General features: G+C 50.9%; 9 protein-coding genes across 9 annotated transcripts; 2 read left to right on the top strand and 7 right to left on the bottom strand.

Annotated features, from left to right (window-relative positions):
- Positions 1-392: 392 nt before the first annotated feature.
- On the bottom strand, positions 393-2887 carry BJY04DRAFT_179927 (putative GPI-anchored cell surface glycoprotein). Its single transcript, XM_073709977.1, has one exon. It carries the CDS (start codon positions 2715-2717, stop codon positions 717-719), a length of 2001 nt encoding a protein of 666 aa, XP_073575358.1. The 5' UTR covers positions 2718-2887; the 3' UTR covers positions 393-716.
- A 1674-nt stretch (positions 2888-4561) lies between these two features.
- Positions 4562-5790, top strand: BJY04DRAFT_135693 (putative oligosaccharyltransferase subunit ribophorin II). The gene is made up of 4 exons (XM_073708576.1): positions 4562-4790; positions 4847-5045; positions 5093-5377; positions 5427-5790. Exons 1-4 carry the CDS (start codon positions 4648-4650, stop codon positions 5664-5666), a joined length of 867 nt encoding a protein of 288 aa, XP_073575357.1. The 5' UTR covers positions 4562-4647; the 3' UTR covers positions 5667-5790.
- Positions 5791-6004: 214 nt separating this feature from the next.
- BJY04DRAFT_214338 (uncharacterized protein) lies at positions 6005-6796 on the top strand (the record flags this gene model as incomplete). The annotated part of the gene is made up of 1 exon (XM_073715191.1): positions 6005-6796. The coding sequence occupies one exon, from the start codon at positions 6005-6007 to the stop codon at positions 6794-6796; it is 792 nt and encodes a 263-aa protein (XP_073575356.1).
- Positions 6797-6996: 200 nt separating this feature from the next.
- On the bottom strand, positions 6997-9503 carry BJY04DRAFT_179921 (putative MFS transporter). The gene is made up of 5 exons (XM_073709976.1): positions 8783-9503; positions 8556-8724; positions 8355-8508; positions 7861-8300; positions 6997-7764 (listed from the first exon to the last, which is right to left on the bottom strand). The coding sequence occupies exons 1-5, from the start codon at positions 8972-8974 to the stop codon at positions 7148-7150; spliced, it is 1572 nt and encodes a 523-aa protein (XP_073575355.1). The 5' UTR covers positions 8975-9503; the 3' UTR covers positions 6997-7147.
- Positions 9504-9910: 407 nt separating this feature from the next.
- Positions 9911-13686, bottom strand: BJY04DRAFT_231032 (uncharacterized protein; the record flags this gene model as incomplete). The annotated part of the gene is made up of 2 exons (XM_073719426.1): positions 9911-13399; positions 13453-13686. The coding sequence occupies 2 exons, from the start codon at positions 13684-13686 to the stop codon at positions 9911-9913; spliced, it is 3723 nt and encodes a 1240-aa protein (XP_073575354.1).
- Positions 13687-14318: 632 nt separating this feature from the next.
- BJY04DRAFT_231031 (NADP-dependent oxidoreductase domain-containing protein) lies at positions 14319-15338 on the bottom strand (the record flags this gene model as incomplete). Its single annotated transcript, XM_073719425.1, has 2 exons — positions 14319-14955; positions 15004-15338. 2 exons carry the CDS (start codon positions 15336-15338, stop codon positions 14319-14321), a joined length of 972 nt encoding a protein of 323 aa, XP_073575353.1.
- A 298-nt stretch (positions 15339-15636) lies between these two features.
- Positions 15637-18219, bottom strand: BJY04DRAFT_231030 (transcription factor domain-containing protein; the record flags this gene model as incomplete). Its single annotated transcript, XM_073719424.1, has 4 exons — positions 15637-15698; positions 15839-17298; positions 17329-17990; positions 18199-18219. 4 exons carry the CDS (start codon positions 18217-18219, stop codon positions 15637-15639), a joined length of 2205 nt encoding a protein of 734 aa, XP_073575352.1.
- Positions 18220-19475: 1256 nt separating this feature from the next.
- BJY04DRAFT_135671 (uncharacterized protein) lies at positions 19476-20026 on the bottom strand. The gene is made up of 2 exons (XM_073708575.1): positions 19871-20026; positions 19476-19816 (listed from the first exon to the last, which is right to left on the bottom strand). The coding sequence occupies exons 1-2, from the start codon at positions 19880-19882 to the stop codon at positions 19532-19534; spliced, it is 297 nt and encodes a 98-aa protein (XP_073575351.1). The 5' UTR covers positions 19883-20026; the 3' UTR covers positions 19476-19531.
- Positions 20027-20291: 265 nt separating this feature from the next.
- BJY04DRAFT_179917 (putative short chain dehydrogenase) lies at positions 20292-22378 on the bottom strand. The gene is made up of 3 exons (XM_073709975.1): positions 21510-22378; positions 21113-21451; positions 20292-20994 (listed from the first exon to the last, which is right to left on the bottom strand). Exons 1-3 carry the CDS (start codon positions 21720-21722, stop codon positions 20683-20685), a joined length of 864 nt encoding a protein of 287 aa, XP_073575350.1. The 5' UTR covers positions 21723-22378; the 3' UTR covers positions 20292-20682.
- Between the last annotated feature and the right edge of the window lie 4100 nt (positions 22379-26478).

The following is a 26478-nucleotide window of genomic DNA, read 5'->3' as shown; positions in this document are numbered from 1 at the left end:
GATAGGAGTGGCGTTTTGTTTGAGGATATGTAGTGATAGATGTAGATGCAAAGAATCGAAAAGCGGGTGGATGGTGGTTGGAGTCACGTGATGAGTATCCTGAGTGGCTTCTTTGGGAGGAATGAGGGGTTTGACTTATGCTAATTAATGGCTTGAGACGTATGCGCTCTATCAGATGGTAGAGTGTGAGAGTAATGAATGTTTGAGCTAATCCTCGAGATGAGGATGTAGTGATGCTTTGCAGGTAATAGTTAAAAGAAAACTAGAGTACAAATAGAAGACGAAAACAGGATACAAGCCTGAACTGAAGATGTTTTCACGAATTGATCTCAATCTATGCATAGCTAGTTACAGCAAGAAGTGTTTGAGAATTGGAAAGAAGAATGGACTCGACGTGGGAAAAAAAATCTCCAGCAAAACATGCATGCAATCAAGAAAACCAAACTGATGTAAACAGAAGGTGAGGTGGAAACCGCTTAGCAATGAATAGGTAAGGTTAAGTATGTAGGTACTAAGATAAGTAAGTGGGTAAGTAGTAGTATCGACCAAAGGCAAACAAACATCGATCGCTATGCTTAAAAATTAACCCAGTATAAGAAGCCAAGCCAACCCAGCCACCATGACTCCATGATAAGGTGAAAATGATAATTAAAAGAACAGATATAAAAAAAGAGGCAAATGCAAGTGGAGTTTGAATCCGAGAAAAAAATGAATCTCTAATCGAGATTCATCGGGTTCATGGCCGGCCGAATGGGCGATTCATTCGTGTCTCCATGGATGCCCGTAACGGTTTTCAAGGGTGTGCCCTTCCTCCGAGCGTGGCCTAGACGAGCGCGTTCAGCGCGTTTGGCCCTGTCTTCTGCGTGGCGCTGGAAGCCAGCCATCAGCGCGTCGGCGGCGCGGCGACGGGGTCGTCCGCCGGGGGTTGTTTCGTTTGAGAAGGTATCTGCTGAGCCCGGGGTTTGATGGGTAGTGTTCGAGGGTTCGGCTTTATCCGCGGCTTTAGCGGGAGTAGAGGGTGCTGGCGCGGTGGTTTGCTCTGTAGCGGCTGCAGTCTTCTGCACCTTCGGTGAGCGCGTGTCGTGGCCGTGAGTCTTTTCTTGAACGGTGTTGTCAATGTCAGAACGAGACCGTTTCTTCGATTTGGCCGCGCCCTTCGATTCAAGAGCGTGAATGTGTTCCCGGAATCGTTGTGTGTTTTTGAACTTAAATACAAGACTGCCAGTTTTCTTCCTAGAAGATACGGACTCTTGTGCGCTGGGCTCCGGTGAGGTGGGTTCCACAAGAGCCGAGATTGAGATGTCATGGCGGCGTCTCTTCGGCCGTGGAGTCTCCGCATCTACATCCTCATTCTCGTACGAGATGGAAAGGCGAGAGGGCTCTCGGCGTCGTTTGCGAGTAGGCTTCGCATCCATAGGAGTGGTGTCAGGGATAGGTAGCAGAGCTGGCTGGCCGTTGTCGAGAAGCCACCGCAAGTGGCCAAGGTCTTCAAAGGTCATGAACCGGCTGACGTAGACTGATTCGGCACGTAGATCCTCTCGGGGCTTTAACTTTAGTTTCTCTTCCTGCACATTTTCAAAGAGGAAGATGCCGTTATTGTCAGCTGGAAGGTTGCGGTCTCCGATGCGTGGAGGATAGCCAAAGGCGCGGTCCTTCTCTGCCTGTACTAAGGACCTTAGGCGCATAGGGGGAAGTGGGAGTGCGTCATCTCCGTAGGTATTGTGAGGACGATAATACTCATAGCCCGTGGGAACGATGAGAAACTCTTCGCCATGTTTATTGACTTGGCCAGTGTGCTCAAAGCCATCGAAGTCAGTCCAAGGATTCGAAACTTGCACATTCTCCAGGTATGATTCTGAGATTTCAGCCTCTTCCTCGGCTTCCGGCTCTTCAACGTGCTGCGAAGGCTCTGCCTCGTTTTCTATAACCTGCTCTTGAGCCTGTTCCTGGGTCTGCTCCTGCTCCTGCTCCTGCTCCTGTTCCTGCTCCGGCGCCTGCGCCTGCGCCTGTGTCGCTCCCTGTGCCTGTGCCTGTACCAGTTCCTGCTCCTGCTCCTGATATCGATCCTGTTCCTGCTGCTCCTCTTCATCCTTCTCTCTCCCCTTCTCTCGCTCGTCCACCTGTTGGTGCAGTTCCTGAATCCATATGTCCACTTCCGGTGGAGAGACAAATCCAGGAGCAACTGCAGCCGCCGCCAGCTCGTATATCTGCTTTGCGATGACGATTATATCCGGCTTTTGTGCTGATGTTGTGGCCGACGTGGATAATCCATCAGTTGGTTTCTGCAAAGACTGGGGTTGGCCAGCTGTTTCGTCTGTGATTGCAGATGTTGGTTTGAGTGACGGCGCACGTGGACGGCGGTACTGTTGCTCGGATTCGAAGGATTCCAGGGCGCGGATAGTGGGCTTGCGCGCACGCCCTGAGGTACGTGCTGCGTTGGAAGTGCTGGTAGAAAGGCTGGTGGGGGAAGTGGGAGGATCCATATTGCCATCGAGGCCGAAGTTGTTTTTGTACATTTCCGAGTCGTAGTCAAAATGATAATCGCCATTATCCATACGTCCAGGAGTGAGCATGCTTTCAGCTGCCTCCTTCTCGCGGGCTTGAGATTCCTTGACGATGTCTATCAGTTTACGGCCCACATTCAGTGTCACCGTATTGCTCTTCTTGTTGGCTGTGTGAGACTGAGCAGGCCCATTAGGCTGTTTGGTCGGGGTCATATTTCGCGCACCAGAATGACTTGAATCATTGTTTGAGGTGTGAGCTTCTTCGTAGGTGGTCCTCGAGGAATTGCGATCGCGGCGACGCGACCTGGTAGAGGTATTGGTAGTTGCAGGAGTAGCGTCCGGGCCTCGGCCTCCTCGAAGATTTGACTGAGGAGCGGATGCAGTTGGAGTTGATAAAGCCTTTGAGGCTGGCGATAGCTTGGTGATCATTGCACCTGTGTTGGCGACGAGACTTGATCTGCGGTCTCGACGAGAAGACTGCGGCGTAGAAATCAGCGAAGCCGGGGTTTTGGCTGGAGTGCCGTTTTCCTGGTTTGCGAGATTGTCGAGCCGGTTATGCATCGACTTTCTGGTCTTGCGGCCTTGCGACATCGCGGCGCCCATTGGATCTGGGTTCTCAGCTGGATTATCTTTCTCTGCTTCGTCTTTGACGGTAATGGCTTTGTGCCTTGAAGGGGGCTTTTTGAGGGCGATGGATTGTTGGCCAGTGCGAGATTGGTCGGGTTGACTTGATTTAGGGTCCGAAGGAGTGACTGGTTCAGCCTTTTTCGGAGTGTCGTGTGCCTTGAGCTGAGAACTTTGAGTATCAGACTGCGCTAGGTTGCTAGCACGAGTCGGTCGAGCAGAAGCCCTGAGTGAGCCTGGACTCTGAAAAGGCTCCGAAAAGGCCCTGTGCGGGGTCTCGGTGATAGCTCTTGAAGGAACAGTCTTCTCTTCCGAATCAACAGCACGTTGAGTTCTACGTCGCTTTGCAGAGGGCAGAGCCTCGTCAAAGGTTGAGGCAAGGGGAGTAGGGGGGAGAGAGTACGATGACTGTGTTAGATGAGAGGTGGTAAGATCAGGGGGCTGAGTCCTTTGAGAAGCCCTTGATGAACTCCGTCGAGAACGCTTGAAAGGGGAGCAGTTAGAAAGTGCAAGAGATAAAAGAAGAATGGGAAAACATACAGGATTCAGGTCAGTGAGAGCCGCGGGGGAGCCGAGTTCACCAGTCACAGAAGCCCTACCAACAACCACTTTGGATGTGTTAGATTCAGCAACGAACAATAGGCGGGGCTTACGCAACTGCTAGCTTCTTACTTTTGACCGTGAAAAGAGGCACACTGCTCTTTCTCTAGTAAATGCGCTCTTTTGGATCCACCTCTTTTTGATTATCGAATGTTCCCCCGCTCGAGTCTACTTTCTAAGACCATCTGTATCGAGAGCTAGGGCTTGGTGCTATAAGGCGACGTTTCACTTTGTGTTTCTGGCCTGTACTGGGATCGGTGAGGGTTTTCTGCTGAGTTTCAAGACCTAGCAGGCAGAAGTCCACGTCAGTAAGTGAGCATGATAACATCGGACGGATTGTTTCGGATGTAGGGAACCACGACTCCTGGCAAACACAACCCAGCGACCGAGCCACAAACGCACGTACCGACGATTTGTATTGTCCCAAACTGTAGTATAACGGGGTTTTCGAGGTTTCGAAGGCTAATAGACGGGTATTGCGAAGCGTAAGCGACTGGATCGCAAGATGACTCGGTGAGGCGATGTGAAGGAGGCTGTCACGTCAGACAATTTCGCGGGTGCAGATTCGCTCCTGGAGCTAGCAAAAGTCGCAGTCGGGCATCGTGGGAGGGTATCGGACGGTCTTCCAAAGCGATCGAGGGTGAAAGAGTCGCAGTAGCGGGTGATGGGAGGCAGGGTCGCTGTCGAAAAAACGAGAGCCTTGAGAAATGCTGGGTGGCAGCCCGAAGGAGAACAGCAAGGAATTAGGGCTTGAAGTCACTGGACCCAAAAGCCCCAATTCCCCCCATTCCCGCCCGCGCGCTTATCTTAGCCTTACCGCTTTACAGCTTCCCGCCCAAGCTCCTGGCTCTTTTGTCTTCCTCCCCAGCCTCCATCTCCTCCTTTCCCTCATTTACCTTCACTCTGTGTCGTGTGCACAATGCAGTGGTGGCAGACAGTTCTCCAGCTCTCAGTGCTGGCCTCCGCCGCGCTCCCCGCCGCTGCAGCAAGCTGGGGGTTTGCAGATGCCACCGTGTCAGTTCAGACCAAGGGCGCCGGAGTTGGCGCTGGATTGAAGGAAGAGTACGACTACCTCCACTACTGAGCTCACGGCGTAGCTAACTGTTTTGTTCAAATAGGATTCCCTCAAACGGCGCCCTCCCCAAGCCCGTCCCTCTCGGTAATGCGGATACCCTCAAGATCGCCCTGACCGCGCAGGAAGGAAAGTCCGCGACAAGCGCGCATCAAGTCTTTCTACTTCTCCAAGAGCCGAAATCAGGACTTGACATCTCTTATCCATTTGCCGTCAAAGGCAATGGCAAATCTCGGGTTGAATTGGTATGGAACACGTAGCTCTTGCCAGGATATTAGCTGACGTGGCCTAGACATGGAAAGACCTCCCCTCACAATTTCTCTCCACCTCCGAGCCACTCGATGCTAGAATCCTGATCGGATCTTTCGGAAGTTCCCAAGCCTACAACGAGCCTGCTTTCCAGCTATCTCTTGCTCGCGGTGCGGATGAGCCCATCCCCACGTTTGAAGCCTCCCGATATGGACAGCTGCCAGAGATTCACCATATCTTCAAAGCCGATGCTCAGAGCCCCCCTGTCGTCATTACGCTTGCCTTTATTGCTCTGGTGCTAGCTGCTTTCCCTGTTCTGGCTGGCGTGGTGAGCATATCTTGTCTCTCAAAAATAGATCAAACCTAACTATCTCTAGTGGCTTTACCTCGGCGCCAACATCAACCATCTCCCTCGTGCGATTCGAGCGGCTGCTCTTCCCCACGCCGCGTTTGTCGGCTCCCTCCTTGCCATCGAAGGCATCTTCTTCCTATACTATACGCACTGGACCCTGTTCCAGATTCTCCCTGCTGTCGCTGCAACCGGTGTTGTCGCATTTATCAGCGGTAGCCGTGCGCTCGGAGAAGTCCAAGGCAGGCGCCTAGCTGGTCTTAGGTAAACATTTTGCCTTAGATGCCACGATATTTACGGTCGGGCCTACTGCCATCCTCCACCCCGTTAGGGCTCGAACCATCCCAAGCTTAGCTTTGTAAAATCAATGAAAGAATATATGATCATCGAAACATCCCCATATACTAGAGCTCATGCAAGAGCACCTCCACTAAAACTTGAGCTGTTCTGTTGATATCAACATTTGACGTCACCCAAGCTCATCCAATTCGGGCTAGCTCCGTTAACCCCGGCCGCATCCCCAAAAATTCATCCCAAGCCACCACCAGTTTCCCCTCACCAATCTCTACCTTAACCCTAGTTACCCTATACCAAACAAACGAAACAATGGGCTCATCAGCATCAAAACCCGCGCGCTCGGCCGCGCAAGCCGCCACCCGTCGGCAATACCCCAAACAACCATCCCCATCGACCGCATCACCCGCATCAAGACCGCAACCCCAACGAGCTCAACCACAACCACAACCTCCTCGCCCTTCACCCGTATCCCGAAAACCAAAAGCCCCCGCACAAGCTCCTCCACAAACACCCACGCAGGGGCCAGTATACCATTCCAAAGAGAAAGCGTCAACTGAGAAATCATCCGGTACGCCGTACCCCAATTCCCACCCCAAGCATCCATATCCAGCTACATTTACAAACACCCACACCTCGCTCTGCCCGTTACTATCCATACACCCCAGAATCCTCTATTCAAAACACAACACTAACAACCAAAACCTCATAGCAATTGACCTCGACGGCCGCGACCCCCACTTCGCTGCCTCCCTCCGCTCCCTCGGCCCCGTCACACCCTCCCCAACACTATCAAACTCCTCGACCTTCAACCAGCCGCAATCCCAATCAACAAACTATCCCACCGTCTTTCCTCCAGCGTCAAACCCTGCTCTTCTTGCTCTAAACTCGCGCCAGCGAATTACGAGGGAGGCAGAGCGCGAGTCTGAGGATATGGGGCGGGCGAATTTCCCTGGGCGGCGGTATCTGGATGCGTTGACGATACGGCAGGCGATTGTTATGCGTGATAAGCAGGGGCTGGGGGATGGGGAGGTTGAGAGGACGTTGAGGGTTAGGAAGGGGGTGTTGGGTGGTTTGGGGAAGGGGGTTGTTGGGGTTCCATAGGGTAGATTTTGTGAGGGAGAGATTGTTAGGTAGTGTTTATTGAGAGAGACTTGGAGCCTTCTGGTGTTGTGTATGTGTATCATGGCTAGAGGATTTGTATATTATATGGGTTGGAAACTGGTGTTTGGCGTTTACTATATATATTGTGGGTGATGGTCGTGGTTATGGAATTTGATATCGGTGCTCTCTTCTCATAAAACCAGGCAGTCTATGTATGTATTTCTATCGACTGTAGTATTGCATCGTTACGCAGGGTCTTATCAGACCGATCATTAATCATCACATCTTCATCCCGCTTCCTATATCCCATGACTATAATCCCTTCCGGCCTATTAGCAACCATCACTCTCCTTATAGAGTATACTTGAAAAGCGGCGACTTCTCGCCCATACTCAACAACTCATCATCCGTATACGTAGCCCTAACCTCCTCCTCACCCATCTTCTCCTTCCTCCTATTCGCCCACACAAAGCTAACCTCCAGCACAAGTGCCACAATCAACGCACTTGCCGCAAGCGCTAAACTCAACCCAAACCCCGTCGGGTACGCCGGCTTCTCCTCCTCAAGATACATATAACTCCCAATAATGCCGCCGATATTGCCAATGCAGATATTGAACGCTAACCCAATGGCTCTTCTCCCGGATGTGGCGAGGTTGTTCGCCGTCCAAGAGGTTGTGGCCGGGTGGATCGGGTAGATTCCGATTGTTGTAAGGATGACTGCGAAGAAGGCGGGCCCGATCTTTGCCTCGAGGGCACCGTCTAGAGAGAGGATTATGGCGTACCCGATTGTGACGAGACCGAGTGGGATTACCACGAAGGGCATGCGCCAGTAGAAGCGGTCGGAGAGGGAGGAGAAGAATACGGCGGAGATTGCGCCTGCGACGTACGGTGGAACGGTCATGAGTTGAGCGTCGGTGTTTTGGAAGCCCATGGCTTTGGTGATTGTTGGGAGGGTGAATTTTGTTCCTATGGCGGTCGACATTGATTAGCGACGTTGTTGAATTTTAATCTTGATGCGAAGGTCAAGAGCCTGGAGAGAGTGGTGAGGGGAGATAAGCATACCATATGAACAGGCAGATTGCGCCAACAGAATATAGGCGAGCAGATACATCCGCCAGTTTAAAAACGTGGCCTTGACGTCCTTCCAATTCGTCTTCTTTCGCTCTTCCTTGAAATGACCTCCTTCCTTGATGAAGTGCTGGAGCTCGAGATATCGGATCTCCTCCGGCTCGAGCCACTTGCCTGACCTACTAGGTGAGTCAATCAAGAGGAAGAAGCACATGACTCCCAGTATAACAGTGACAATACCCTCGAGGAGGAAGATCCATCTCCACCCCTCTTGCCCGGCAACACCAGCCATTTCTGCGATCCCGGCTGCGAGAAGGCCGGAGAAGGCGCCGGAGAGAGCGCTCGCGCAGTAGAAAATGGAGATGCGGGTGGAGAGTTCTTTGGGCATATACCAGAATGTGCAGAGGTAGACGGCGCCGGGGAAGAATCCTGCTCTATGGTATCATTGTAAGCTTGGCTATCAATGCTGGAAGCATGCGGAGACGTACTCGAAGATACCAAGGAGAACTCTTGTCACCATCAGTCCGGCGAAATTCTGCACTATGCCAGTCAAGGTCATGATAATCCCCCAGGAGGTGATGAGAATTCCGAGATAGACAGATGGACGCTTGAAGTTCTTCAGAAGCATGTTACTAGGCACCTCTGCTCCAATTAGTCTTTTATCAAGGATTTGAGACCAGGATCCATACCAAGAAGCACATAAGGAATGAAGAAAATCGAAAGCACAATATTCCACTGCAGTCCATTCAGACCCAAATCCGTATTAAGACCCTCAATCTTTGCGTTGCCGATGTTCGCTCGATCCAGGTGGGAAATCAGGTATAGCACGGCGAGCATGGGAATCAATCGAACATCGACCTAGCCAGACTTTTATCAGCATTACTCATAAAATCAAACAAGAACAATGGGTGAATACCTTCCGCAGAAGCTTCTTCCTCTTCTCAGGAGGATAGTTTGTATAAAACTCCGCATCCTCAGCCCTCAATCCCAACACTTGGATGTTATCAATCGCAACAGTGCGCATCACCTTCTCGACATGATCAGGGTCATGGAGTTTTTCATCCACGACCACGTCAGCAGGTCTGTCGGTGTGTGTAGCTGTAGCCATTGTTATTGTGTGAGAAGATCAACACGGCTCGAGTCACTAATTTGAGACTTCTGAGCACTTCCCACCTGACCCGCGGCCGCTGTCATGGTTATATAGCTCGTATCAGATAGCGGAAAAGGAGCGATCACCGAGGACACCCCCTCGCAGCAATACACAAGGTCACATTCCAGAGCATCCCGTGGCTAGCTACCGACATGCGGCCGCTCACAGCTTAACGACTGAAAGCTTATCCCCACAGCAAAGATCCTGGTCAGTGCTTCGCGGCATTTCCGCAGCCAAGGAGAACCCCGGTCAGGGTGGACCTGGGGTGGCTGTGGGTGAGTTCGGAGGAAAGCTGGAGAGAAGATGACAAGGACTGGGGGTTCTGTTGCGGGGTAAGCGGATTGTCTGACTCGTCGAGCTGGAAAGAACCCTTGCTGGTGCTGTGAGTCTCTCCACATCTGCTTCTCCGGTAGGTGGTCTTATCTTCTCCGCTGCGTCTCCGGCTGTTTTCCGCTAGGATGGAGGTTGGAGGCGGCGGAGGTTGTTGGGGTGAGGGATTTTAATCCGGGGGAATGGCGGGATTACTTTGTCTTAGTTCATCCCCAGTCATAATCCTGCATTTGCGGATGAGACGGGAACCACTTCCAGATGCCAAAATTGCCGGGCTCATTATGCTATGTAGAGATGTGTTGGACACGCACAACTGAAATAGCTGATCTTCTCTTTGCCATTGTTGGATTTGACAGAGCCATCAAGTGGCACCCATCTCTGGCATTACCTCCAAAAACAAGATTTCACTACTCAATGTGTAGATAGTATTAAATGTAACTAGACCTGAAGGCATATAATACGCTTGGAGATCTTACTTATGACACCAGGCTTAATCGATCGAGAAAAAAGAAAGAAGTCACATTGAAAATCCTAAACACCAAAACTAATCCCTCATCAGAATATTTACAGCAAAACCCGCCCTACGATCCCCTCAACCTCCCCCAGAACCGCAGTCTTCCCCCCCACTGCCTCAACAACAACCACATCCCTCTCCTCCTTCCCGGGCCTCTCTAGCACCTCTAACTGGGAGTCGACCATAGCAGAGGCCATATAGTGCCCTTCTTCCTTAGATCTCAAGACTAACCGCTCCTTCAACTCGCTCTTGCTTTCTTCACCGACAGATAGATGAATGAAAGTAACGTTGACTGGGTCTTCGAGAAGGTAGGCTAGTTTCCGGAGTTCGTCGCGGTAGGTTCTCTTCAGCGCGGAGCAAGTGACGACTACTCCAACTAAATGCGCGTCTGAAGGCTGAAGTAAACGGTCCATAACCGCACCACGGATATGAGCGAGCCACTCCCATCGATCTGCGTCTGAAAGCGGGACACCCGAAGCCATTTTTGCGCGAGAGGTGCGTGAGTGCAGGTCGTCGCCTTCAATGGTGGAGACGTTGAATTTAGACTTGAGGGCTTGTGCTGCGGTGGACTTTCCGGAACCACAAGGGCCTGTCAGAATGAATACATTCTTCTGCGTGTTGTTGTCTGATGTGGAGGGGCGAGACCATGCTTGTCGACGGAAGTATTGTACAAAGCGATTTACAGACGCCAATGTTAGACCTCCAGCATTGCGGAGAGAGGGAGCTGCAGCTTGGGTCTTCTTCGTATCGTAGAGAAGGACTCGAGTTGGGGCGTCGTTATCGTACTTGGATGCAAAGAATTCGAGGAGCTTGATCGGTGGGTTAAGTGTAGGGTCGGGATTTGATGTGCGGAGACGGGCAAGCCATTCGCGTTTGGGGAGAGCGTCAAAGGTCAGTCCTGCTTGTTTTAGGAGAGGAATGAGGTCTTGTGTCCAGTGATTGAGGGTTGGATTGGTGACATTCATGACTTCTGCTGCCGCTGGGGAAAGGGTTGCCTCGATGACGCTTGATGCGATTGTATTAACAGGAGTCCATGAGAGAACATCTTCCAGGAGAGGAAGAGCATTAATTGTTTCCGCTGTCTGGAAGATCATGGGGATGGCTTCTGTAGCATTCCAGATCCCGTGTTCGGTATCTGCTATGATCTGGCCAACGCGGAGAACTCGCGCTGCCAGGTTGGTTTCGTGGCTGGCCCGGTTGACAATGTGCTCAGTTACAAGCTTTGATTGTGCGTATCCCATGGTCTGAGCATAGGAGAGAGATTCCGGAAGAGCCTCGGGTACCCAATTTCCTGGCGTGCGAGCAACAGTGCTAACGGACGAGCAGAAAGAGAACTTTGCTGGGAGAGGGCCACGAGTATCAAGACAGAGATCTAGCAAATTGCGAGTTCCTGCAATACAACTCTTTTCGAAACTCTCCAGTGCCCAGTTAAAGTTGACAGACCATGCGCAATGCATAACAGCTGTGATGGAAGTGACAAGTTCCTCATAAACATCTTCACTCAGACCTAGGCGGTCGTTGGAAAGATCCGCAGGCAAAGCAACAATCTTGCGCTCTGCCTCTGGTGTCAGACTCGAAGATAGAAAGCGGGCATGCAGACTTTGCCTCACTCGATGAAATGCTGATAGAGCCGAATCCGCTCGAACGAGACAAAAGACCTTGCGGACACGCGCCGCCTGGACCAACTGGGCCACCACATGTGCACCAAGGGAGCCGGTGGCACCGGTAACAACGACATATTCGCCATCGTCGTCTCTAGAGACCGGAACGTGTGTCTTAAAGTCCCGGCTATATTTCTCGATAAGATCTGCCATGCGGTCCTCGACTAGAGCTTGCTGCTGTGGGCTGCCTCCAAGCCGTAATCGGGTAAGTTCGTCGGCCATAGCCTGTATGGTTGGGCTTTCGAAGACAAAGTTCTGAGATAACTTGCGGCCGCCTAGATCAAGGGTCTTGAGGATAACGCTCCGTAATCGGAGAGATTGTAGACTGTCAACCCCTAGGCTGAAAACATCGGTTGAGTCTTGTAAGGCAGAGGGCTCGATTGATGTGATGTCGAAGAGATTGTCCCGGAGGAAAGTAATCAACTCGGTTCCTTCCAGCACCTGACTTCCGCTAGCATCTTCCTGGTCATAAACCTGATTTATCTGCTCTGCAAAGTCACGGTAGAATGCAGAGCGAATGACAGTGCCCTTGTCGGTCTTCCGGTAAACCGTGTCCGCGGGCAGAACTCGGATCATGTCTCGAGAGATGTATGCATAAGCAGGGCTCTCAGCGTTGTTCTTCTCAATTGCCGGGAACACAGAATCGACAACTTGCTCATCTGTCTCGGTGCTTTTCTCAGTACGAATCAAGAACAACCCAAGCCGAGGCCTGTTTGCACCAAACGCAATAGCTTCAGCTACGTTTGGGTGATTGCGAGCGACACCCTCAATGACCAACGGGTTGGCCTTTTCACCATTCTCCAGAACGAGAGTGTCATCCAAGCGAGCGTAGTATCGCCACGCATTCTCCTTGGTGGGATGCTGCTCAAACAAATCTTTAGTCGCGTATGCTCCATCCGAGCGGTTGCTTGCCACTTTGGATGGCCATCCTTCAAGAACACAAAGCTCGTAAATTCCAGGCATTTGCTCCTCCCATCGAACATAAGGCAGCAGTGATGGGCCAGGGCGGACGTAATCCCAATCAAGATCCGAGCGTTCTCGGAACGAAGTCATAAGTTGGCCAGTCTCAGTAGTTCCATAATGAGAAACCAGTCGGACACCATGTTGTGCGAGCTTGTCGCCAATGGGTTTGGGGCAGGACGAGCCGCCGAACATCACCAGTTCGAGTCGTGAGAGTACTTTCATAGCCTCGTCGGACTCGGAAAGCAGTTTCAAGCCATATGGAACGGCATATAGAACCTCAATCTCTTCGTGCTCTTGGAGTGTCGTAAGTAGGTAAGGACCCGTCAATGGAAGCTCCGCGTTGTATATATATATAAGCTTCTGGGAATGTAATGCCCGAAAGAGACAGCTGATGCCATGGGCATGGTAAAGAGGCAGAGTGATATAACCGCGAAGACCGAAGTTGTTCGCATAATTACGCAAGGCGCCGGAGTGCGTCTGGTAAATCGGCTTTGGATGACCGGTCGACCCGCTTGAGTGAATGATCCAGGTGATATTCTTGGCTTCTCGCAAGCCATCAAGTTGAGCTTCTGGTAACGTCTCTGATGTGTTGATATAATCCTCTCGCGCCAGCACCGGTTGCAGCACCGATCCAGTCCGTTCAGTCACATTCCTAGCCACATTTTGAAACGCAGGATATGCAATGAGGAAGGATGCTTTGGTGCTCTCAAGCAAGCTAACATATGCATCCTCCGCAATTCGAGTTGATAGTAGGAGAACCGTATGCCCCAATCGCGAGATAGCGCATAAAGTGATCAGGTACTCAAAGTCAGACGGACCGAGCAAACCAACGACTTGGACTGGATCATCGGAGGTTCGCCGTTGCGGGATCACTCGCGAGTATTGTACTGATGCAGCTTCGACCAGGTTATGCAGCTTTATCACAACGCATTAGCCTCTTTCCACATATTTCAGGAAGGAAAACCTACCTCACGAGGGGTATAGTAAGCATACTCCGTCCCTTTGACCGGGTATGCCACAATTGGCTCATCAGCCTTATCCCCCTCCGCCCTCGCCCGTACAAGATCATCGATTCTATAAATCGCCTGTTCCTCAGCGTCCGTTACCGAAGTCGCAGGCGAGGCATCGCTAGCCGGCGTTGAAACCTCACTCGAGGGCGCTGAAGCCGGAGTCACCGGTCGCAAAACAGCTGGTGACGCCATGGTAGTGCTTGATTATCGTTCCAGAAGGAGAGCTGAAGGAAGGATCGGGCTCGAGAGGGTATAACTTATAAAATCACCGCCATGCGACTCCATCTCGGATACGCAGCGCCCAAGACGGATCGTACCCGTCGCCATGTCGCCACGGCCATCGCCAATGATGGAGAATGTCCGGAAAACCAGTTTCATTCGAGATGGGCGGAGGGGTAGTTGGAGGCAAGTTGTGTTTCCGCTGGTGAGTGGGGATGAGGGCGGATTTTTAGTGTGCAAATCCGCCAGTTGGTATGGGGTAAATCCGCGACGTGGGGTATGACCGTATGAGCTCACTGCTAGGTATCTTTAACCGAGGTTTGAGCTTATCGCCGGTCGCTCCTGCTTCTTAACTGCTCTAAGAAAAACATGTACTGAGTAGGAAGGTGCCACTGAAGTGCTGCTTCCTAGGTCACGGCAACCAAGGTGGGACAAATACAGCAGGCACGACCTGAACCACGAGTTGCACTTTCCTTATAGCTGTGCATGGACATTACATCTCTAAGGGGCAGGTAAGGAAGTATCAAGGCGCAAATGTGCCTTTGCAAGACGACAAGGCACGCTTATTTTAAACAAAGTCCTTTGGATTGACACACTACCTCTATCTAAACAGTAAACTTGGTTTTATTAACCTCAGCTGCTTCCAGCGCAGCCTTCCGCACAGCTTCCTCACCTGCCTCCTCAAAAATATCATATCCCCAGAAAGCAGGGAAATTGAAGCGCTTATGGCGCTCAAGGGCTGAAAGGGTCGCAAAAGCATCGTCAGGCAGATGCTTGACCTGGAGGTTGGCGGCAATACGCGACGGTGTAACGCTCTTGGACAAAACAATGGTTCCGCGCTGCACACCCCAGCTTGCCAGTAGCGGGCCGGGATCCATGCTAAGTTCTCCTGCAACCTTGTGCACCACGGGGTCGTCAACTGTACGGGATTCGCCAGTTTGGTTGTTTCCTAACGGGGAGTATGCCTCGATGACGATACCCTTGCTTTGACAAAAGCGAAGGAGCTCGGGTTGTTGGAGGTAGGGGTGGGCCTCGATTTGGTTTGCGGCGGGGACGACGGAGACTTGGCTCAGGAGCTCTTCGAGGCGGCGGATGTTGAAGTTTGAGACACCAATTGCGCGGACTTTGCCGGTTGCTAGCAGCTTTTCCATGGCTTTGTATGTAGTGATGTAGTCGGTATCGCCGAGTTGGAACACGCCGTTGTCGTCGAGCGGGAACCACTTGTCGCTGGATTTGAAGGCGCTGCATCTCGGTTAGCGCATAAGCTTCTAGGATTTTGAAGAAACCTACCAAGGCCAGTGCATGAGGTAAAGATCAAGATAGTCCACACCCAAGTCTTTCAAAGTCTTGTTTAGAGCCGGCTCTACATCTTCCGGCGCATGCTTCGTATTCCACAGCTTGCCCGTAATAAAGATCTCTTCGCGAGGAACTCCCGACTTGCGAATACCGTTGCCGACTTCGGTTTCATTGCGATAGATAGCTGCGCAATCAATATGACGGTAACCCTGCTTCAGGGCAACTTCCACAGCGTTCTCCACCTCCAAGGGCTTCGCTTGCCATGTTCCAAAGCCCACGGTGGGGATTTTAGCTCCAGTGTTGAGTGTAAAATGAGTAGGAAGCGACATTGTGAGAAATTGGAGCCTAGAAAATAGTGACAAGAGAAAGCTGTTAGAGTAAAAGTGGGAGTCTCTGCTTTAAAACTTAAGCTGGGATGAGTTGGCGGAAAAGCATGGCGGAAATCCGACGTGCCATCTCGGTCAAAATCCGAGTCCGTATTTGGTGGATCAAGTTTGGTGATGTCCAATACCATCGGGGAATCATGATCGGTCTTTGAGTGAGAGACCGCTACACTTTCGTTTGTTCTGATTTCAGATCCGGAATATGGCCCTCGAAGCCTCGGACGAACCCCAGCTGGAAATACCCCTACGTCGTTGTCGTCAAGGGCTCCCATGAATGACTGCAAGGTTGAAACTGGAAATTTGAGACTGTAAATGCCAATCAAGAGTAAAGACACGTCAAGCTGATACGCAAGCTCTCAGAAAAGCTAGAATCGAATTCGGGGTTATCCAAAATACGCTGTAGGCCGTCAGTGAGCAATTCCATTAGACAGTGTTGAAAAACTCACAAATAGGAAGGCTATCCAGCTGCGGCCAGAAGTCAAGCATCAGATCCTTATCTGTGGCAAAACTATCGAACAGATACTCCGTCCGCGGGTTCATAAGGTAACCATCATCAGAGCGATGCATCCCCGCGAAAGGGTTCGAACTCGCTTCTGCAAAAGATGGATCGGCCAGAGGGTCCTCCCCAGTCCGAGCATGGCGGTAATTTGTATCAAGTGGAGGTATCAAAGGATCATTTGCTGGACCTACAGTCACATCTCTTGTGGTTGTCGGTTCTGGGTGCGCATTATTAGAGGTCTCAGCGAAAGGAGACTGCAGGCCTAGGCGCTCCAACTCTCGCCGAAGACCCTGCAGAATGGCACTATATTTCCATGAAGGTGCGTTTCGCACTGTCGCATCAGCGAGGTGGTATTGAGCCGTTTCGGAGAGGCGGTATAGGGTTGTTTCGTCAAGAGATGATGCGTGCGTATCATCGGGGGTGTGGCCAAAACCACTGCCGATAGGAAGGATCCGTCCACGTCGAACCTGGATAAGATAGATGTATATAATAGATAATGCGTTGAAGGCAATATACTGAGAGTACCAAAATGCATGGAACAGTTGGCTTTCACGAACGAATGTGAGAACCAGCTCAACTGCTTCTCGGGCGGCACTCAGGCATGTTCCAAGATAGTGTATGTAGCTGGCTTCGCAGTCAGGCCAGATCTGGCCATAATTTCGGAGAAGTAGCGGGCGTGTAATGAACATGAGAAGATGATACCGTGCCAGTTGGAGGACAGTTAGCTGGCGTTGAAACACCGGAACAAGACTGCTAGGGTGTATATGTCCAGATAGGAGAGGCGGCAGTCCGCTGTGCCACTCAGAGACACTCTCGCACAGGGCTCGTATAGTATTGAGTTGATCTCTATTCGATATGCCAGCCACGACGTACGGCTCCTTTGCGGTTTGGGAGAGTGTCCTCGCTAATAATATATGAAAGACAGGAGCATCCATCACGCAGTCTCGTTTTGGCGCTTGGATTCGCGTGGGTAATAGGTCGACATCGTTGACTCTCGCTGGAAGCTCCTCGTCAACATCGCCGTCATGCCACAGGCGTGGGCGCCCTAGAATAACACTTAGGTATTTATCCAGAGTATATGAGCACCATACAATGCGACGACGGCATTCCCGCTGTACCAGGTCCACTCCACTATCATCCCTTCTTGAGCGCCGGCTATGGAGCCCGAGTGCCATCATCAGCTGGATAGCAGTACCGAGAGTGAACCAAGCTTTGTTCGCACGCGAAGAGCTCAACAAGTAAAGAACCATCAGAAATCGCGCCTGTGCTGACTCAAGTACCGGAACCCCTATCTCTTGGGAGAGGAGCTGCTCTGCCTTAGCGAAGTAAAGCTCGCTAGTTCGCCAACCAGCATCATCTGCATCCACCATACGCCCGCTGGCATCCGGGCGGAACATTGTAGCTGTACTAAAGACCATTAAGAGTATCGCAAAAGACGCAGCAGACTCCCTAGGTAAAGCATCGACACCATGATATAATATGTCCCCTCCGTATAGCTCATTGATCATGCTTTCGATGGTCGGTTGGTGCAATGTTCGATAGGTTGGACAGGCGAATTCAAAATAACGACGGGCTAGGCCCTCGGCCGTAGATCGGGTAGGCCATTCGAAATCCGACAGCTGAACATCAGGAGCAATACGGTCACCGAAATGGAATATAGAGGCTTTTGAAGTACGAGCTGATTCTCGTGTACTCGCTGCGCCATTCGACGGGGTGGCCGGCAGATCGCGTACTGCCCAGCCTAGGAACGAATGCGCTGAAGTTGGTCCCCAGTATTGATCGGCAACATCTGCGGGAGGCCTCTCTTCAGGGCCGCACGGTGTTGCTGATTCACTATCTGTCTCTCGTGTAGTTTGTTGCGATGTTTGGGTGGGAGAAACAGGTCGTTGATACGAGCCAGACGGGGGAGGAGTCACCGCGACACCGCGATGATAGGTCGTGTTATATGTGCAATCTAGTTTCTTGCGGACACAAGGCCCACAGGGAATAGTCCCAGTGCAAGCTTTCTTCTTCAGCTTGCAGGTATCGCAAGCCCGGGTCACTTTTCGCGATTTCCGCTGTCGTGTGTCGGACGATGAACGCGGACGCGGCGAGGAAGTCTCTCGAGAGCCCTGGGCTCTCTCGGAGCCAGGAGGGTGTCGCCCATCAGCGTCCATTTCACATATCTTATCTTCTTATGTCGCGTACAGGCTATCAAGCACCGCCCTCTTTCAAATCAGCGACATCTTGATCACCTTGGTTCTTTTTTGCGGGGATGCGGGTGTTGGCTTTTCCGCCGCTAGCAAGCGCCGATGCGGATATACCTACCTCGGATAGGGGTTCATACATTAGGTTTGAGGATATCACAACTCATGAGATGCTAGAGATCGCTCATATAGCATGGTATTTCCAAGATACATACTTTCTTGCTACGTTCACCTTTGCATACAACAGACTACAACCTGTCAAAAGATGGAGCGGAAAATATGGAGCTCAAAGAGGCTTAGCTCAATTTGTACTACACGTGACTCTCTTTACATATTTCAGGAGTCCTTAACTGCTTCAAAGTCTCCCCATCGAGCCGCTAAGAGAATTGAAGAGCCTTGACTTTTAGTACATCTGCGCCATTCTGCAACTGCACATGTAGCAAGTACACTTATCCATAACACCGTGTTGACCGAGCAGTCAAGATATATCAACTACCGGCCATAACTTGAGCAAAATTGCAAGATGAGAGTGCACTGACAAGCTTGTTCAAGCTTCTAGACACAATTTTCGACAGTGGTCTCTGCCGCGATCTAGTTTGTCATTTCGCGTATTAGTGAATCCCTAACGCTTGATAGCAGGGCTCACTGCGAGGCTCGGTAGACAGCTGGAGGAACGTCCTATATCCACCAACCGCTGGCTTGAGCGAGCATAATGCCTCGTTATCAGCCAAGCCGAAGAGACTCACAACATGGTTGTGCCACCAGAACCAACGCCTCAGTCAAATCGGTGTATCCTTTGCAGTTGGCAACAATGCCGGCCAACATTCTACCGAGAGCCGTGTCCTCTAGGTCAGTTGGGAACGCTCGGGACGAGTATTGAACCAACAATCTGCCAATAGACAAGGCCATATCGTGTCAGCCGGCGTCGCCTCATCAGCCTCTAGAAACTGGGCTTGGGGGCGTTTGTTGTGCAGATGACTATGAGGTGTCAATGTTTGCTTGAACAGTGATAAGCTTGGTCGGCGCATTTCCTAGTGGCTTGCGATTAGTCGTACCATATAAATCGACCACCTAAGAATTAGCAAGCACCCAAGCAAGTGGACAGCTACCAGAAGCCCATGAGACAAACAGTCTCACCTCAGCAGGCACAAACACCTTCGCATAGACCCTCTATGTCGGATCAATACAACCAAGCCCGGACCTCAAAGCACCAACCAGCGCACGAGCCAGGCGAATCTCAACCCCAACCAGCCTCATCCAATAACATTATAACATTATCCCGTATGCCGACGCACGACCGGAGTTTCGAGATTTCTGGAAATCGGCGACGTGGCTGTGGCTGACGGGACGGGAACGCCGCATCCGGGTGCCGTGTGCCCATGGCGTTGCCAGAGTCATAGCTCGGTTCAAAACCAACCTGTCTGGTCTAGTCAGAATCAGAGCTCTCTCACGGGTCAGATCCGATGTTGGACAAACAAGAGACGGCCATAGGTCACACTGCAGAAAGCCTGAAACGGCAATGCAGTTGAACCGTGGGCGCCTGGGCTTGCTTCACATCCGGATGGGATGAAAGAAATCGGGTTGTGTAGTGAACTTGGGTGAGATTTGACTCGTTGAGTCGCAAGAAACGAAGCTAGTTTAGCTGGCTGGCATGCTTGCCTGTGTCTTGGCTGGGAACCCGTCCCATGACCAATCCATGGCAGAGACAAACCACCGGGTCTCCAAGTTTTAGGTTTGAACTCTGAAAGTCATTACTTCATCCCATACTAAAGCAGTAGTCACTCATGACAAACCTTCGTGCGCATCCGTGGATAAACTCGGAACCGATCAGACAACCCTCGCTCGGCAGAGTCTAGATACCTTCTTGGAAGTCTACCTAGGTAGTCGAGAGTCTACCAAAATTAGCATGTACTATCCAGGGTTCGTTTAGCCCGGGATTGGAAGGCGGGGAAATCAAGGCTGGAATCGCTTTGAGCGAGATCTAGACTCATGGGCACCGACAGCTGGGAACCAAAAACAAGGACACGGCATTGCATTGCAATAAATTTTCCAGCCCAGCCGGCTAATAGGAAGTTCATGGCATGATGGAAGTAACTAGCTTGGGCCCGCCGGGGAAAATATTCTAGAAAATAATGCAGGTGGGGTCATGTGGGCATCAGACGCCAGATGGCAGTGCAGATCGGAGACTAAGAGTGGGGGATGCTGCAAACTTAGGTGAGTTTATCCTGTTGTTAAGTTTACTGGGAAAGTTGAAGTCGAAACTTAGGAGTAATAGTGAAATCATATCACCTCGTTAACGTGAAGAAGGAAGAGTAGATACATGATTTGGACCGTAGTCTAAGCAGCAAACCTTTTCGCCGACACCAGGACGCTAGAACCATGATCGCTTGCTCGCTCGCTTGTTATCATATGTTAACTCTTTTTGCTCGCTTGATGGAAACTCGAATCGACAGTTGTGATTAGGTAGGTTGCTAAAGAAAAGAAAAGAAAATGGACGGATTTTGCGATCGCTTTCCCGGAAACGCCATGCAATGATTACCCCGCAGCATTAGGAGTCGGTCGTGATGAAAATTCAGAAACAGGCTCAATGGAAAATGGAAAGGAACTACCAGGCGGCGTGGCCACCGTCCATGCGAAGATCGCTTCCAGTCATGAAGCTGCTAGCGTCGCTGAGCAGGAAGACGGCAGCGCCGCGGTACTCCTGAGGGGAGGACAGGCGGCCGAGCATGTTGTGCTTAGGCCATTCCTCGCGGCGCTCGGGGAATTGGACGAAGAGCTGCTCGACCATGGCAGTGACAATATAACCGGGTGAGATGGTGTTGACACGGATGTTGTACTGACCCCACTCGGAGGCGAGGTTGCGGGCGAGTTGGATCACGGCAGCTTTGCTAGCGTTGTAGGCAGAGCAGATGAGGCCCTATGAGTAGGAACATGTTAGTTTACTGGAACAAAAAAGACAGCCAGTGATAAGGCGAGAAGAGTAGGAATACCCCGGGACGTGCGGGGAAGACAGAAGATGATAAAAATTAACTTACCCGATTGGCAATAGTACCGCTCATACTGGCAATCAGTGCAATGCTTCCTCCGTTACCAAAGCGAATCATCTGCTTTGCAACAGCCTGCGCGGTCATCATGACACCGGTGACGTTAACTTCAAACATCCTGTTGGCGTCCTGAGAGGTGTATTCCAAAGCAGGGGTCTCCTGCTGGATGCCGGCGGCAGCGACAAGGCCATCCAGGCGACCCTCGGCATTGGCAATAGCTTCAATGGTGCTGTGTAGAAGCTCAGTGTCACGGACATCAATGCGGCGGTACTGGAAATCGGTGCCGAGTTCTTCTCTGGCACGCTTCTGGATAACAGCGAATTCGGGGGACTGTTCGAGGTGATCTGTTAGCACGGCTTGTAGTATAATGATACTTGGTAGTACGTACAGGTTCCTCAAGACGATCCAAAGCGTAAACGCGGGCACCGGCTTCAAGGAGAGCCTCAGCTTGGGTCAGACCAAGGCCACGGGCAGCACCAGAAACACAGACAACCTTTCCAGCCAGGCTGAATTCGGGGAGTCTGTTCTGGGTGCTGACAGCAGGAGCCTCCTGCTTGACCGGCACGACGGGAGCAGAGGTGGTTTCGATGGAGACAGACATGTTTGTTTCTTGGGTGATGGCGAGGTACAAGGTGAGAGTGTCTGAAGTTGCGAGATGAAAAGTGAGGGAAAGTGAGGGAAAGTGAGGAGTTGTGGTGAATTATAAGAAACTAAAGGCGGGCGGGAAATGTGCGCAAGTATAAAATTCAATGGGGTGGGCTGAAACAGGAACAGTTATGTGAGGGAGACTCTAGAGAAATCTAGTTGATGATTGCAAAGACATTACAGGTGATTAGGATCGGGCCTTTATACCTGACAATGGCCCTCCCTGATACTTAGAACTACTATCGTGAGCCTAGGAGGTGAATGGAGCTCATGTGAACAAGAAGAAACGGGCATCAAAGGGTTCGGTCCAGACCCCCGGGGAAATGACTGACCAGGTTCCACCCAAGGGTCACTCGACCAGCTAGAGTATGTACCATCAATATGCCTTGCTGGAAATACAATGAGACTTCTCTCATTGTTTCTCACGATACTTTCACTTGGACTGGGTAGATTGATATGCTCTTTTTACAAGTTGTAGCGCTTTATTTTGCCAGAGCAAGTGTTCCCTACTAACACACTACGAGGACTAACTAACGGCCAGCCTGACTGGAGGCAAATGGCCGGGAAAACGGAGGATTGCCGATGAAATCACCATTAAGCCATTCGTAATCCTGATCCAAGCACCGACTTCCACCGTCGAGGCCAAAAGACTCCATCGTGAGGTGGGAGAGTCAGGTGGCAGGTGACAGTCTCGGTTTCCTTATTCGGGCAACCCGCAACTGGGGCAAAAGGCCGCGCGGAGAGGCCTTGGGGGAAGAAGAAAATCGGGGGTGGCGGTCGAGACTCACGATCTGCTTCATTTTTCAACAGGTCACCTGGCACAGATTAATTACTCCTGGACGATTCTGGAAGCTGAGATAGCAGCTTCGATTGTTTCACCAGCGGCACGACGCTGTGTTCGTGCTCTTGCGCGACAACGTTGCTTAACATGTCCAATTTCAGTCTCTCCAATGTCTATCTAGTGTAGCAAGCTGCAAATCTGCTGGCTATCGTGTAACTAGAGGTTCAGTCGCAAAATAAGGTCTAGATGTTCTCCAGAGGCTGCAACAGGAGTCTGGAATAATTGATCCCGTTTCGGTAGTCCGTGCATTGAGCCCTGGAGCCCTCCCTAGAGCCCTCTGCAATGCAGGCGGCCGGAGAACTCCAATATATCTTCAGGTCACCCGACAAGCTTATCGCCCTAGCATTTTCCCTATTGGCCAATTCCTGTCTGGCTTTATTTTTAATTTTTCTAGCCCCCAGCCTGCGCTCTCCAGCAGGGATCAAGCACGCAACTCAATTCAAGCTTCAGTCTCGACTCTCGGGCTCACCCCGAGGATGGTCCCCAAGCCTCCGTTGATTCTGGATACATTTCAGAGGCGATGCCAGGAATTGCCACTGCCAGGAGGCTCGGGTTACCGAGATGCCCCTCTGCCATCACGCCCTATTTCCAAATATAGCCCTTTCCGGGGGAACGCACTGCCCGGCTTGCCCCAGTGGTACTCTGGGGACACAGTTGATCTGATCGGCTATCCGAAACCGTTCCGTGGTAGCCCGTGTGACCTCCACAAGATTTTTGAGCGTTCCAATCCGGGCAGAAAGCGAGGTGGCGCTCAACCGCATGATGAACTGTCACGATGATTATCAATCCTCTGCTAAGCCCTGGGATACCCCTTTCGGTAATTTAGCAAAGTGTTCTCCTGTCGATCGTGAGCCAAATCTCTATTGGACCAGTGATTCTGTGTCTTCTCCATATCCACGTTTCAACTCATGCACCTCTGACCCCGTGAGCACCTTGATTCCCCTGATTGACAGAGATATGCTGGATCGGCATTTTAGTTGCGGAACAGCTGTTCTTCGTGGGAGATCGATGCCGGTCCCTGGCCGGCTCTTTGCCGCCTTACGCGTGGATTTACACCGAAGTATGGGGCGATATTGGGCCATACACAGGTGACAGGAGAGGGCATACTCCGTACTCGAGCAGTGCTCCGAAGGCTGATTTTTGGGCAACAATTCAACTCAAAGATCCGAAGGTCAAATCTTGACAATAGAAGGGTGGCAAGGTGGACAGGAGTTTGTGCTTGGCTGTCTCCCGATATCCTCCTCTTGTGCTTGGTCTGTTTCTTCTTTATCTCTATCGTCATCTGCAGTCTCTTTGTTGTCCGTGCCATCACCTACTTTCTCTTCTGCGCCGTTGTTCTTCCAACGTTCCTTCTACCGTTCTGTCTCTTCCTCTTTCTGGTGTGCTTTAAGTAGCCTGGTTTAAATTGACATAGAGCTGCTTGGACTTATGCGCAAAACCAGGATCTTCGCCATTACCCCATCGTCTTCTTCACCACCCAGGTACCAGAATGAGTGTCGGACTATAGTCTTTCAACATTGGAGATAAATCAAACCCTGGCCCGGAATCATGCCAAAGTAGGCTGCCACCACCGACAGAAGCAATTCCCCAGCTTTGCCCGTCCATGAATGCACGGTACTCGTCACCACTGGAATTTAGGTGCTGGGGGTTGCGTATCTGGCAATTTTTGGTGCCCTGGATTAGGTATATATTGACCCAGGCGCCGACTGCTGCATTTCTTAACGCTTTTTATGTCCTTTTGGTTGTATCCAAACCCCAGATTAAATTTGCATTCTGTCAGCTGTCATCCTTTTCGCTCTGCATTTGAGCCCTCGTCTGGCGGAATCGTCCTCTCTACCTTTCACCTCTCGATCTGAAGATCTCTCAACCATAGTCCCTTTGCTGTTGCAATTAGGGCGAGTCTGAAGCTCTAAAAAGAAAGAAGTAGAAGTGGTCGAACGGGACCTGGGATACGAGAGTTAGAAGGCGAGGAGCGGAAAGGGGATATTCTTGAGGTCCTTATTGTTTCATGGGATCATTTCCCAATGCGCCGATGGACAGCGTCGCAGGGATTTATCGGGCTGCTTGATTCCATCAGAGGCCTACTTAGGCGACACTTCTCCTATCCCAACTCAATGTGCTGCAATGATCGTAGGAATGGGTGCTTCGAGCCTTGGATGTTGCGCCTAGTGACCGATAGTATAACCCCTTAGTCTTGCCGATGATGTCTATTCACTTTGTACCTTATGAAGTTCTCAGGGTTTTCTCACATGCCTTGGTAGCTCAGCTATGCCTCATCATTGCCTAGGTGGACCGAGCCAGCTCAATCTCGCTGGAAACGAATCATGTTGAAGAGATACTTCAACTCCAAACCCAGCTTACTACTCCCCTTTGACATCAGTAATATCCTCGTCCTCCCCTTTTCAATCTACCCGTATGTACTCAGGTAGACCCAGCGCCTCATAAATCTCTCGTTCTTGTGCAGACCCTTCGTACGCATTCGCGCAAAAGGGTGATACCTACGACTCTAGACGGAATCTGATAGAGTTTACCAGCTCGGCGATCCCCTGGAAGACTTTCTTACCATTAGTTCCTATCTCACATATTGCTAAAACTTGGACCTCTCATCTTTCTCCGGCTTCTAAAGGGCTTGGCTGCGGCTCTTTCAAAAGTCAACAAAGGGCTCTTAGGACAATAGGGAATTAGGAAGGAGGCTAGGCTGCTCTCGTGCTGTCCACAAAGTAGCAAAATAGGAAGATCTCTGCACTTATTGAGGGAAGACTTAACAATTGTCTATCCGCTCGTGAAGACATTGAAGCTTGCGCATGAACTCTGAATCCTTGCCCTGGTCCTCTCCGCTTGTCTTTCCATCAAGGCACCAGAAAGAGCCTAAAGGCGTTGCTGAATATCTGCACCTGATCAACAGCTCATACTTTGTCGGAAGGCAGAAACTGTGGTTCTGGTCAGCAAAGTCCTCAACTGAGCCCAGTCCTTCTGGGCATAGGACCCTTCGTGGCTGGAAGTCTGTTCTTTGATTCCAGTGAGTCGGCAGCGCGTCAATATTTTGTATTGGATACTTCATGTCCATATGCTAGCTGGTGCTGGCGTTTGAACATATCGCTTGGAAACACTCCCTCATCACGGAACCAGGTACAGCTAACTTGTCTCATTTGCCAATTTCATTCTTCCAAAGCCTGCTGTACTTGGGTATCACTTTGAGAGGGTTGGCTGTTTTTGCTTGAGGGGGCACTCTAATAGTTCCGGAGATCGGCTCTGTTCAACGTTCAACCTCTAGTGAGGTATCAAATCTGGTCTCTTGAGCGTAAAGCAGCGCCCGTACAAGAAAGTAAGCGGACTCAAGGAGAAGAGCCATTACCGAGAAGCGAAGTAGGGGGTGGTAATAAAAGCAAGCTGGGCTCCTGTCAGTCTTTCTTTTATTTCTTTGTCTGCCCAGGACGTCCAACCAACCTACCTAGTCAGGTACACAGCCATCCATCTCTCTACTGTACAGGAACAAGATGGAGAGGTCGAATCTATTAGGGCGGCTTCATTTAACGATATCTGACGCTAGAAAGAAGTCCGGCTATCGTGGTCTATTGAGTACTGTGCATGCGAGCTGTATGCAGAGCTGCGACAAAGTACTAGGTTCATGGAAATATGCTCAGGGAATGCTGAGAGTCAGTCAGCAGTGTGATGGTCTATTAAAGCCAGCAATTATGAAAATATCATGCAAAGATTAAACCCCTCTCAGTTATTGCTTAGAACTATTAAATATATCAAGTGATAAACCTAGTACACTGTAGATTTGTCTTTTCACACATCTGTCAACAAATTTTGTTATTTTATAACTTCATTATTGCCTCAACTTCAGCGGTTGCCTAGTAACTATGTG

The sequence above is a fragment of the Aspergillus karnatakaensis genome, assembly GCF_047715665.1.
Source record: "Aspergillus karnatakaensis strain CBS 102800 unplaced genomic scaffold BJY04scaffold_6, whole genome shotgun sequence".
Lineage (NCBI taxonomy): Eukaryota > Fungi > Ascomycota > Eurotiomycetes > Eurotiales > Aspergillaceae > Aspergillus > Aspergillus karnatakaensis.
This window is presented reverse-complemented; position numbering and strand designations above follow the sequence as displayed.